At 40.6% G+C, this 13,753-nt stretch overlaps 1 protein-coding gene across 1 annotated transcript in view; it reads right to left on the bottom strand.

Moving 5' to 3' along the window:
* LOC127628881 (delta-type opioid receptor-like) overlaps window positions 1-13,279 on the bottom strand; it is an 86,172-nt gene extending 72,893 nt beyond the window's left edge. Inside the window, exons 1-2 of the mRNA XM_052105833.1 lie at window positions 13,092-13,279; window positions 12,493-12,709 (exon numbers count right to left, since the gene is read on the bottom strand). Of these exons, the coding sequence (XP_051961793.1) occupies window positions 12,493-12,701 (209 nt within the window). The 5' untranslated portion in view covers window positions 12,702-12,709; window positions 13,092-13,279. The remainder of the gene's footprint in view (window positions 1-12,492; window positions 12,710-13,091) is intronic.
* Window positions 13,280-13,753: the final 474 nt, after the last annotated feature.

Raw genomic sequence — 13,753 nt, 5'->3', positions numbered from 1 at the left:
CCCATGCAAGCACATATCCTGACATTGCCTCACATATGTTCCAGAAGCCTTAGTTTTTCAATGCAACCTATTCTCTCTGACAAACTCCATCCCTCTACTCCTTCCCATCCACAGGCTACTACAGCTGATTCCCACGTGAGGCTGTCTTTGCTGGAGAATCCCACTCCAGACTCATTCCCATCTTCACTTTATCCCCCTCCCTTCTGGGGACCTTTATTTCATGATACAATCAGATATATTATCAAACAGAGTAAATCAGACCAGACTGAAAGAGGACATCCAATTTTTATTTTCAACCTGCCCACTCCCATCCAGCCCTTTCAATCACTAGGACTTTACCTCCACTATAGAGATCACAATCCAAAAAACCCTCTCGATCTATTCTTCGTAGATGACAAAAAACACGCATTTTCCTTATTGTTGTTCAAAAAACACATCAGACCCGTTCTGATTAAATCTGGCATATCAACAAACTATATTCAAGCCATTACTTCCGCATTGGCACTGCAGCCAAGGCAGCCCAAAAAGGCCTGCCTGAGTATGAAATACGATTACTGGGCCGCTAGTCTTCTGACGCTTACCTTTGCTACATCCGTACATCCATTACCCCCATTAGCTAATCACAATACATTCACAATCAGTGTCAGGGGGACGCATGCCTGATCTTTGTCAAACAACTAGGCCGGCCCCACCGTTTAGGTGCTGTGGGGGCCTCTCCGGCCAGCCCCGGAGCCCTCCCATCTCATATTGCTGTACGGGCCTGCCTAAAATCTCAAGGGTCGAACAAGCTGGAGGGAGAGTTACAGTCAATCTGACCAGTAAGGATTCACGCCTCCATCCGGGCCGTAACGATACCCCCAGCACATTTCCCTGCGGCCGATACCGCCAATGTCCCTTCACTGCTTCAACCTGAATTCATTCTCCAATCACCTCCTATCACACATCTCATAATTTCCTATCCCCCGACACAGATCCTAGTGTGAGGCTCCCTCAGCTTGTGGACTAGAGACTACCCCCCCCCCCCCCCCGTAGACAACAGCTTGCTGTCCTGTTTTACTGGCATCTTTTGGGGGGTATTCAAGCTTAGGTCAAGCCTTGAGTCTCGAGCCCTTCACCCAGGACAGCAAGCCACACATGTTTACACTATCCTCCAAGCAAGATTACATTAATTTACGAACTACTAAGCAGAGGTGGGGGACTCGACTTGACTTGACTCGAGTCAGACTCGAGTCGCAAATTTGAGGACTTGAGACTTGCTTGACTAATACAGATAAAAGACTCGACTTGACTTTGACTTGGTATTCATGACTTGAGACTTGACTTAGACTTGAGACAGATGACTCAAAAGGACTTGACTTTTTTATTATTAAATATTTGTATTTTTCATATCGAGAAGCCGATGTAAAATCTTTGGTTACGTTTTGTTTTTGGAACATGATTGGGTGATTTCTATTACAATGCGCGGGGACCTGGCAACCTGAACCAACCAGGATGCGTCAGACCAGCAGAGGAAAAGGCATGAAGAAGCAATCATGGAAGGGGCCGTTCCAAAAATAATAAAGTTTGGGTTCAAGGATTACGTTGTAGATGAAGGTTGTAAGAAAAGAACAGCGGTATGCAAGGTCTGCAGCTTAAAAATCAGTGACACGACCACCACAACATCCAACTTTACCCGTCACTACAAAATCCATAAAGAAAGGTAAGTTACGTGATTGTGTCTTTTTAGCTAACTGGCTGGTCGATCGAACATTAACTAGAAATCTAGCGTTAACGTTACACCCAGTTGCTACCAGTAACGTTAGTTTATTAAGACCACAGAGCTCAACGCAGTCTAATACACCAGTCCTGCAATAAATTAAATTAAATATTCAGTATTGGTTTAAACAAATTTAGAGAGCTGTTGATTCAACTATGTGCTTATTTTGTTTATCTGCAGTTTGTGTTTTAGAAATGGTCCTTTAAGGTCCGTCTTTGAATGAAAAATACACACACACACACACAATCAATAAAAAAATATACATTTGCAAAAAGAGGCACATGCGCACACTACCCCCACCCTGCATCCACACACACACACGCACGCATACACGCGCACACATATCTTTATACATACTACTAACATTAGAACATGTAATATCCTTTCCACCACACTCACACATAGGGACATACACTCTTCCACCTCTTTCTCTCTCTCTCTCTCTCTCTCACCTCCATGCACTAAGTTACACAAGGATGCCTTCAAAGTCCATCAATTTGGAATGAAAATAAAATCTTTGTTAAAAAGAGAATGACCTAAACTAAGCAGTCTTGTTACTATAGGTGCGTATAGGTGTTGTAATGTGCGTTTGGTTTGGACATTTCCACACTAGCTAATATCTCAAAGTTAAAGGGGATATTCATGTCAAAGTCAGGCATGCTTGAAGAATTCCATTTAGTGGCATACTAAAACAATTAAACTTGAATTGTTTGAATGTGTTCACGGTTTGATGTAATGTCAAAAAGGTACATTTATTTTTTATTTGTATTAATACACTTTTATTTTCTACTCCATTCTGTTTGTATTTGATGTAGTACTATTTGGGCACTATAACATTGCACAGGAAAACAATATGAGAAGTGTCACAGACACAGTGTCATATGAGAAGCACTTAAGATGCCTTAATAGGTCAAGGAGAAATGCAATGTTCGTTAATGTTGAAAATAAAACTCAGCTTCACATTACATGTACTGTCTTTAAACTGATGTGGAATGTGGAAATTGCAGTAAATCATCAGAATTTCATAAGACTTGACTTGTGACTTGCTTGACCTAAGCAATGACTTGACTTGACTTGCTTGACTTATGGCAGGGACTCGACTTGACTTGCTTGATTCTCACCACAGTGACTTGGGACTTGCTTGAGACTTGGAGGTTAAGACTTGAGACTTGCTTGTGACTTGCACATGAGTGACTTACTCCCACCTCTGCTACTAAGTAATGAGGCATTAAAGTTAGACACACTGAAGCCCAGGCATACTGAACATGCATCCATGAATAAACAAATAAAATGTTGGATAAGACATAAGTCATTTCTGAAATGACTAAAGGACCGTATAATACATTCAACCGGAAAGCTGCCATAGCACAAACTAAAGAATAATACCATGAGATGTGGTACTGCGAGATATTAAATTAATCAAGCTTAAATATAAATTAATCAAGCTTTGGGGGAGAACAAGTCTGTCATTTTTTTTTCTCTTATGGTGAAACTGCATGAAGATTTGATCTCATAGAGGGCAGTCTGATAATATTAGAATCATTTTAAGCAGAAAAAAGGCACACAAAACACAGAGGGCCTGACACCAAAATCAGAGCTGACACCAAAACCAGAGCCCTCATGTGCAGGGTGACTTTACATAAGCTAAAAAGCATCTCAACAGCCAAGCAATAGCTTGGCATCAGCAGGGCAGTGCTAATGCTGATATGCAGCTTCATATTAATTATTTATTTCAATGTACTGTCCTCAGTCCTGTGAGCGAGCGTGAATTCATTATAGTTGCTATATCGATCTAATAGGCCTAAGACGAGTCAAATGGAAGAAAACTCTCTTTAAATGCCCATTCATAAGCAAACAATTCTTTACACTAAAACAGAAATGTGTTCTGTTTAACTAATATTATACTGGATATTTTCAGCATTGTCATTAGTATTCTTGCAGTGTCTATTTTTTCAACAATTCACTTAAAATAAAAAAAATAAAAAAACATCTATATTGTGAGTAAATAACTTATTCTCAGAGTAGCTTCCTCTCACATTCATAAAACACTTGAGCTTGTTTGAATTTAGAAATTTTGTTTGTTGACTAGATGGTCCCTTTTTGTTTAAGCCAAGCTGCATGATATCTAATGCTTTTGCCATCACATATACAATATATTCTTACAACATGTCAGAAGACTATGTTAGCAAAGTCTAAATCTTGCTAAGTAAACACTGGAACGTGCTACGCATACTCATGATTTCGAATCACTGACTTATAATGGCAATAACCAGCCATCCAGTTACTATCTCCAGTAACAGCCAAAACCTATGTCTAGATGTCTAATCTATCTTAACCATGACCTCATATCAGACAATGTTGATCATGCTCCACCTAAACATAAACAGAGCAGAAACTTATAGAAATCAGTCAACCATATGGAGAACATGTGTAGAATCACAACCTCTTCATGAATGATGAAGTTCAGAAAGTGGAGCTGATCTACAGAGTAGCAGCATTTAGGCCAATACAACACAAATGTATAAGAACGATGGACATACTGTTTCCCTTCCATCCACAATTGGTCAATTGTTCTGATTGGCTAACACTGGTAAAAATGCTGTTTTAGCATTACTGTAGTAAACCGCTTACATCCACATTCCTACACACAAACACATGCACATGATTGATTCGCACACTACAGAACATGCAAGTGGAGGACAAAGCAATAAAAGGAAAGGAGAGAACAGAGCTCAACCTTCACTGCTAAAAAGCATCAAATGGGAAGGCAGTCATCCAAGCACAAGCAATCATACATTGGGTTCATAATCATACACTTCCATTCAGTGAGGGAGGGACAGTAAACACATTTGTGGCCTACACACATGCTGGCAGATGGAGAAGGTGGGTGAGCTGGGCCTGAGTGGGTGAAGGCCTGAAGACTCAGCACAGAGCAGGAAGCTGATGCTGCCCAATGATTACTCTCTTGTACATCACTGAGTGGAAAGTGCAGAGCAGCATCATTACTGGACAATCAGGCACAAACAGATGGACAGTTTATGACTGTGTCCCGAAAGCTGATGCCTGCTTTGGCAGTAAACAGAGGTACATTAGGGAAATATTAAACAAACCAAAAAAATGTGCTTAATGTGGCAACATCTATCATAACTGTTTGTTCCCCCATTACATTTATCTATGACTGGGAAGATTAATGTTATTAAAATTAATTGTATTCCAAAATTCAACTACCTGCTACAATCTCTCCCTATAGATGTCCCCCTCTCATATTTCAAGCAATTTGATGGCATAGCAAAGTCTTTCATTTAGAATGGTTAACATCCCAGATTACACTTCAATAAGTTACATAGGCCGATTGACAAAGGTGGGCTAGGCCTACCCAAGAATTAGTATGCATTTGGTTTCAGACATTTGGCTTATTGGTCGCTTCCACATGAGAGAGCCCCTCCCTGGTTTCGTAATGAACAAGAATTTCTTGCCCCTTTTTCACCACTGTAAAGCCTTTCTATCAAATTAACCAAAGAAGTTAAGTTGCACCCTGTTATCTCGCATTTGTACGCAATATGGACAAAAGTGTCCAGACTATTTCATTCAGACATTTATTTAAATGGTGCTTCTAGCATATGGCTGAACCCCAAGTTATGTATTATTAAGTCCCATTTCTGCTGGACAGAGTGGATTGTGAGGGAGGTTAATACGCTAGATGACCTATATGAGAATGGAATGTTGAGATCCTTTAAAAATGTGGTTTAACATTTTGGGATTCCCAGATCTCAATTCTTCAGGTACATACAGCTGCGCCACCTGCCTTGTACTATTTTTGGGAGTAGCATACACCCCCCATCAGTGTATTACTCCCTGCTAATTCAGAGTCTGGGGGATGGAGCTTTAACTTCTTTCAAGAGATTATGGGAGAAAGATGTTAACTTAGTATTGGAGGAGGGAGTGAGTGCTAGGATTCTAGGATGTCAAGTCTGCATCTAGAGATGCAAGGGTGCATTTTATTCCATTCAAGATTCTACATAGATTTTATAGGACACCCTCTATATTGTTTAGGCTGTGGAATAACATAAGGGTAAGTAAATTACAGAATTTACTATTTTTAGGTGAACTACTCTATTAACTGGTGGCTCCCTTTTTGAGCACAGACCTGACAAGGACATTCCCAAAGTCCAAGAACCCTGGTCTCTCTTGAAAGAAGAACTTAATTGTAAATTATTTGCCAAAATATTTTAATTAAAATATAGAAACTGTCCTTGCCACAACCTAAAAACAAAATAGTCAAAGCCACAGGTCCTACCATGTTCTAGTTCACATCTGAGAATGATAATGCTCCTACTTAACCAAGAATGGCCCACATTCACCATGTCCCATTTTGAAAGTGATGGCATTTCCACCCCATTTGTCCAATTCTTATGAAACTTGGTGTATATTCCTCATTTCTCATGGGGAACAAAAAGCCTCAAGGACCTATAGTTTCCACCATGATAGATTTTCCTGTACATTGAAAATTTGGAAAACCTACAAAAATCTTCTCCTAAACCGTAGCTCCAATTGACTTGAAATTTGGTACCCATGTGTATAACTGATGTCTTTCAATATGTTACTTAGCAAAAATTGATAAAACACACAATGGCTGAAAGGAGCATATTTATGTAAATGTCCACATTGCCTCAATATATATGTGTCAATAAATCAAATGTAATTTTGACTGATGGTTTTCCAAACCTAACATTCTTCAAGATGACATCACTCTGAAGTACTATGCAAAGAATGGCCCACATTTGCCTTTAGGGGCACTACAGGCCATGCCCAAAAGTCAAATTTTTGGGTAAAAAATGTTCTTATTGTGTACATTTATACTACAGGCCAACAGGAAACCCCACACCAAGAATGGCCCACATTCGCCATTAGAGGGCGCTACAAGGCATGCCCAAAAGTCCTGTTTTCAAAGTGATGTCATTTCCACCCCATTTATTCAATTCTTCTGAAACTTGGTGTACATACCTTATTTCTCATTGGGAACAAAAAAGCCTCAAGGATCCATAAGGTCCGGCATGATTTTCCTGTACACTGAAAATTTTTTGTTTAGGATTCAGACAGAAAGACATGTTTTTTGGAATCCTCCAATGGGAGGGTTTAACCCCAACCATCTACTGATCAATTTTAAATGATTTGCCATTTTCAGGAGGAATCGCATTGCTGCTTGCAGATATATTTGTTATTATTATTTACTTATAATTAAATTTCTACATTGAAATAAGCATTGTATCCATTAAATGTTAACTTAATTTCAAAAACTCTCTCAGATTATTATCTGTGACGTTATAGTGCTTAAGAAAGCATTCCTAGTCACCAACTGTCTGAGCAAGGCAAATAAATATTGTATATGATCCAAGATGGCGGCGCGGTAGCACACAGCGGCCACTCCGGATCCAAAATGGTGCTATTTTTGTCACTTAGCCCGACTTTTACATGGACATCGGAGCAACCGGTGTTTGTGTCTATCATCGCCAGACACTGCTAAAATATAAGATTCATGCAACAACCAAGCTGCATGATGATCTGCAGGAGTTGCTATGCAAACTCGGCTTGCTGCGGAGACCAGGCGTCCAGTCCTCGGCATCGCCTGATGCCGGTGGCCGGGGGAGGGGAACGGTGTGCGAGGAAGCGAAAGCACGGCAAGAGGGCGGGGGTCCATGCTAGGCTAAAAACAAACCCTAGCCGGCCGGCTCTCCTGTCTATCCTGCTCTCAAATGTTTGCTCCGTGGACAATAAACTGGACACATCCGACTCCAGCAGACTTTAGAGTTTAAAGACTGCTACGTCTTTTGTTTATGTCGCCTCGTTTCGTGCTGACATAAATGCAGCTCTGTGCAGTAAGACTCGCGGTAGTGGCTTGTGTGTTTACATCAACACGGAATGGTGCAATAACTCTATGCTAGTCTCTAGTTACTGCTCATCGCTGGTGGAGCTTGTGACTGTTAGATGCAGACCTTTTTATTTACCACAGGAATTCACCACTGTTATTATAACCAGAGTTTACATTCCCCCCAGCGCTAACGCTAAGGAAGCACTCTGTGAACTGTATGGGGCTATGAGCAAACTGCAGAACGCTCACCCTGACGGACTTTTTATTGTCGCTGGAGATTTCAACCATGCAAATCTCAAGACAGTGCTCCCTAAAGTCCATCAGTATGTGGACTTTGCAACGAGAGGGGCGAACACGCTTGATCTTGTTTACACAAACATCCCAGGCGCGTACTGGGTGGAGCCCCGCCCCAACCTCGGCTACTCAAACCACATCTCTGTTATTTTAATTCCAGCATACAGACCAATCGTCAGACACACAAAACCGCTCCAGAAGCAGGTGAAAACCTGGCCAGCAGGAGCCATCTCTGCTCTTCAGGACTGTTTTGAGTGTACTGACCGGCACATGTTCAGGGAGGCTGCAACATATGGCGACTCTACTAACTTGGAGGAATACACAGCATCAGTGACCAGCTACATCAGCAAGTGCATTGATGATGTCACCTTCTCCAAGACCATCACCACACACTCCAACCAGAAGAGTTGCACTTTAATTATTGTCACTTTATACCTGGCTGCTACCTCAATAACTCCCATGTGCATAGAACACTATCTCTTAGTATGTTAACATTTGGCATTTTTAGAAACTGTCATCTTTTTGCATTACTGTGTACTGGTCGGCGCTGCACTGTCTCTCACTGTGCCTATTGTCCTGTTAATTTGTAGTAATTTATTGTACTGTCCTGTACTTTTTGCACACGTTTGCACGTGCACTTTATATAGGTATGTTATTTAGTTTGTGTAGTCTCATGTGGTTCTGTGTTTGTCCTATGTTGTTATATGTAGCACTATGGTCCTGGAGGAACGTTGTCTCGTTTCACTGTGTACTGTAATAACTGTATATGGTTGAACGACAATAAAAACCACTTGACTTGACTTGATATGGAATTACTAAACAAAAACAATTGGAATTAAAGAATTTGGCTACATGTGACATTGCATAAAGGATTTTGGTGCATATGTTTGTATTCTGCCTTTTAAGAGTTTAGCAAAGTTTTCGGCTCACATTAAATGTGATTATTAGACATACAACTAAAATAATTTTGGTTCTCAGTGTTTAATGCCATCATTTAAAAAGTTACTAACTTGCAATGGCCTCCATGGTTTAAAAACTGAGTAGGTATTGGGATATATAATATGAAGGGATGAAGGAAAGAATGGTCTTAACAGCAACAGATGACACATGAAGTGAGAAAATGGGGGGAACAGAAAAGCATTGACTTAAGAAAAGAGAGACAATATGCCACAATTAGTTTAAAAGATCTAACACTTTTGTCTCTTCTCACACAATTAAACTGAAGTGGGGGTGGGCATGTATTTTGGTATAAAAGACAGAAATTAAGAAACAAACTGGTGGGATGGGGAATAATAAGGTACAGAAGAGTTAATTGAGTGAAAGCATGAAAACAAAACAGAAAGAGTGTAAATGAGCAGTCAATAGTGATCAAAGTGTGCTGTTTTGTAGTGCATTTGGGGTTTGCTGGTGATTGCTGCTGATTGCTGCTGATTGGTCAACCCAGTGTTGAAATGTTGATAGTGTACTTTTGGGGGACTCAACTTATAAACAGATTAGTTAATGGATAGTTCACCTAAAACTGAAACCTATATGACGGTCTATCTTATGAGGAACACAAAAGATGCTAAGCAGTATGCTACTTAGTCTCAGTCACTGTTCACTTTCATTGCATCTTTTATTTTTTCAAAGAAAGTGAATAGTGACTGAATTTGTCTGTGTTCTATTGTAGCAAGAATGTTATATGAGTTTGAAGCATAATGAGGGTAAGTAAATAATGAGATCATTTGACATTTTAGTGATTTATCCCATTAAGGAGCAATAAGTTAAATGTCTTTAAATAACACATTTCACCTGCTAGCGGTGAAATTAAGTTTTACATAAAGGGGCAATATTTGCCCCTTGGATTGATTTTTCAGAGGCATTTTTTTATACCTTTATTGGGGGAGATTTTTCTAACCATTTAAAATAAACTGCATCTCATCTGTTTATGTGAAATACTTAAATATTTTTAGAATATCAGATTCTTTATTAAAAATAATAGAAATTATTGTTATTACCTCTTCCCCTAAAATTTAATCAACATCAATTCATATGTTATGCCCCAATATGTACAACTAAGACTATATTAGAAAATGAAGAACTATATCAGATATTAAAAAAAAGAATTAAAAAAAGAATTCATAAAGAGGAAATTTTTGCACCCACATTTTGAATTTCTGGGGAATATTTTATTTGGCTCAGCAGTTGAGGCTCTGACCAGAAGGTCGGGGGTTCAAGCCCCTGCAACGCCAAGATGCCACTGTTGGGCACTTGAGCAAGGCACTTGACACTATCTGCTCCAGGGGCACCATATCATGGCTGACCCTTTCACGCTGTGAATTTTTTTTTATTTCACTGTATATACAGTGGGTACGGAAAGTATTCAGACCCCCTTACATTTTTCACTCTTTGTTATATTGCAGCCATTTGCTAAAATCATTTAAGTTCATTTTTTTTTCCTCATTGTACACACAGCACCCCATATTGACAGAAAAACAAAGAATTGTTGACATTTTTGCACATTTATTAAAAAAGAAAAACTGAAATATCACATGGTCCTAAGCATTCAGACCCTTTGCTGTGACACTCATATATTTAACTCAGGTGCTGTCCATTTCTTCTGATCATCCTTGAGATGGTTCTACACCTTCAATTGAGTCCAGCTGTGTTTGATTATACTGATTGGACTTGATTAGGAAAGCCACACACCTGTCTATATCCTTACAGCTCACAGTGCATGTCAGAGCAAATGAGAATCATGAGGTCAAAGGAACTGCCTGAAGAGCTCAGAGACAGAATTGTGGCAAAGCACAGATCTGGCCAAGGTTACAAAAAAATTTCTGCTGCCCTTAAGGTTCATAAGAGCACAGTGGCCTCCATAATCCTTAAATGGAAGACGTTTGGGATAACCAGAACCCTTCCTAGAGCTGGCCGTCTGGCCAAACTGAGCTATCGGGGGAGAAGAGCCTTGGTGAGAGAGGTAAAGAAGAACCCAAAGATCACTGTGGCTGAGCTCCAGAGATGCAGTCGGGAGATGGGAGAAAGTTGTAGTAAGTCAACCATCACTGCAGCCATCCACCAGTCGAGGCTTTATGGCAGAGTGGCCCGACGGAAGCCTCTCCTCAGTGCAAGACACATGAAAGAACACCTGAAGGACTCCAAGATGGTGATAAATAAGATTTTCTGGTCTGATGAGACCAAGATAGAACTTTTTGCCTTAATTCTAAGCGGTATGTGTGGAGAAAACCAGGCACTGCTCATCACCTGTCCAATACAGTCTCAACAGTGAAGCATGGTGGTGGCAGCATCATGCTGTGGGGGTGTTTTTCAGCTGCAGGGACAGGACGACTGGTTGCAATCGAGGGAAAGATGAATGCGGCCAAGTACAGGGATATCCTGGACGAAAACCTTCTCCAGAGTGCTCTGGACCTCAGACTGGGCCGAAGGTTCACCTTCCAACAAGACAATGACCCTAAGCACACCGCTAAAATAATGACGGAGTGGCTTCACAACAACTCCGTGACTGTTCTTGAATGGCCCAGCCAGAGCCCTGACTTAAACCCAATTGAGCATCTCTGGAGAGACCTGAAAATGGCTGTCCACCAACATTTACCATCCAACCTGACAGAACTGGAGAGGATCTGCAAGGAGGAATGGCAGAGGATACCCAAATCCAGATGTGAAAAACTTGTTGCATCTTTCCCAAAAAGACTCATGGCTGTATTAGATCAAAAGGGTGCTTCTACTAAACACTGAACAAAGGGTCTGAATACTTAGGACCATGTGATATTTCAGTTCTTCTTTTTTAATAAATGTGAAAAAATGTCAACAATTCTGTGTTTTTCTGTCAATATGGGGTGCTGTGTGTACAATAATGAGGAAAAAAAATGAACTTAAATGATTTTAGCAAATGGCTGCAATATAACAAAGAATGAAAAATTTAAGGGGGTCTGAATACTTTCCGTACCCACTGTATATGCAAAAATGTATGTATAATGTGTGAACAAAATAAAGGCTTCTATTCTCTTCTAGCATCAATCACTAATGCGCCTCTTGAGGCCAGGGGATTAAGGTTTACACATACCGTACAGCTATCACATACCAGCTGGCTCCTGTTACAATAACAAGAATATGATGATTACATTAAATGTGCTCCCACATTGTGCTAATAATTTGATTGTAACTTTCTTCTGCCATTTTAAGTAGTAAAGTGTGATAGCGGACAGAAAATATACAGTTTAGCCTGTATATGTACAAATATTTTAAGGTTTCTTAAGGCATGTTATTCATCCAGTTTTCTCTCCAAATCTGGACAATGGTGTAAAGAAAAAAGAAAAGAAAAACAATTTGGGAACTGAATTGTGCACTGTTGTAAATAAACACTTCAGTCACTGTGCGGCAAGGTCATGACCCAGCGGCCTTCTGTCAAACTGCATTGTGTGGCTTGTCACCAAGTGAAGGGTCTTCCTCATGGGCCTCAAAAAGACATCCACAATAGTGCAGGGTTGTATTCTGAACCCATAGACTCTACACACATTTGCTTTATTGCTAAATAATACTGTTCCATCATATTTAACTTGCCAGGTGATTTTACCTGATGATGACATACATGACCAAGCAGTTTCCCACAAGCCCTACAACGCAGACAATCATGTAGACCACGACTATGGTGATCTTGAAGCCCTGGGGGAAGAAGCTGTCGGTCCCATCAGTGGCGCTCAAGTTGCTCTGGAACAGGGACTCGTTGTACAGACGGAAGTGTCTAGAGTCAGCAAAGCCGGCGGAATCATTTGGGAACGCCATGATTACAACTACCGAAAAAAAAACACAACAACAACACGTAAACAAACGCGTAGTCCAATCTACACGCGGTGTAAATCAAATGACAGGCAGTCCAGAAAATCTTTCATTCCACTGACTACAGGTTTTATGCATAAATGCATTTACAGATACACTTGATGATGCAAATGTTGGATTTCAGTGCTAAGTAGCGTGCGAGCAAAATCGCACGCGCATACTGAACCATCGACTGTACTGTCAACAGTTTGCGCAATAAATGCATTTGACAGTTTGGCTATGCAGAAAACATTTAAGAATTACTTAGTACTGAATGACCACACCGGACAAGGCAAAAAATAAGCTATCCTCTCTACCTGAGCTGCAGCAATCTCGTTCAAATAGAGCATCACATACCGATGTTTGGAGAAATTCTCCAAATCCCGGTCGGTCGCCTCTGCGTGTTTGCAGTGCTGCGTCCGACTGCTGTGGACTCTCTGTTGCCGCTATTCTTTTCTGTTTAAAACAGTCTCAGAGCACAGTGTTTCCGACAGCTGAGAGATATTCAGATTACTGTGTATCTCAGGCAGAAGAGAAACATGTTTTCTTTCTGTTCTGTGGGAGCGCAATGGGAGAGGGAGGTGCGGTAAAGGACTTGTCTGTTATTGCAAATCTTCAGCAGCAACTTACATCTCTCTCTCTCTCTCTCTCTCTCTCTCTCTCTCTCTCTCTCTCTCTCTCTCTCTCTCTCTCTCTCTCTCTCTCTCTCTCTCTCTCTCTCTCTCTCTCCATCCGTCCCTCTCTTTACCCAAACGTTACGCAGAGGTAGCGCGCATAGGTGTCAGTGGTGTGCGCGCGTCTGAACAGGTGTCAGTAATAGAGAGTGACTGTATGTTCAACTTTTGGATGACAATTGAAAAATGTCTCTTTAATCTCTGTGAAATATGGCGATTTGAGCTCTGTGATCTCGTGCTCTTATATTCAAGTGTCATTTCTGATCATTGTTTTCAAAAATACTTCACAGTGCAACTCAACTACTGTTTTAAGGTAAAATCGCGTGCTTAACTGTCAATGAAATG

Source organism: Xyrauchen texanus, chromosome 35 (genome assembly GCF_025860055.1).
Source record: "Xyrauchen texanus isolate HMW12.3.18 chromosome 35, RBS_HiC_50CHRs, whole genome shotgun sequence".
NCBI lineage: Eukaryota > Metazoa > Chordata > Actinopteri > Cypriniformes > Catostomidae > Xyrauchen > Xyrauchen texanus.
This window is presented reverse-complemented; position numbering and strand designations above follow the sequence as displayed.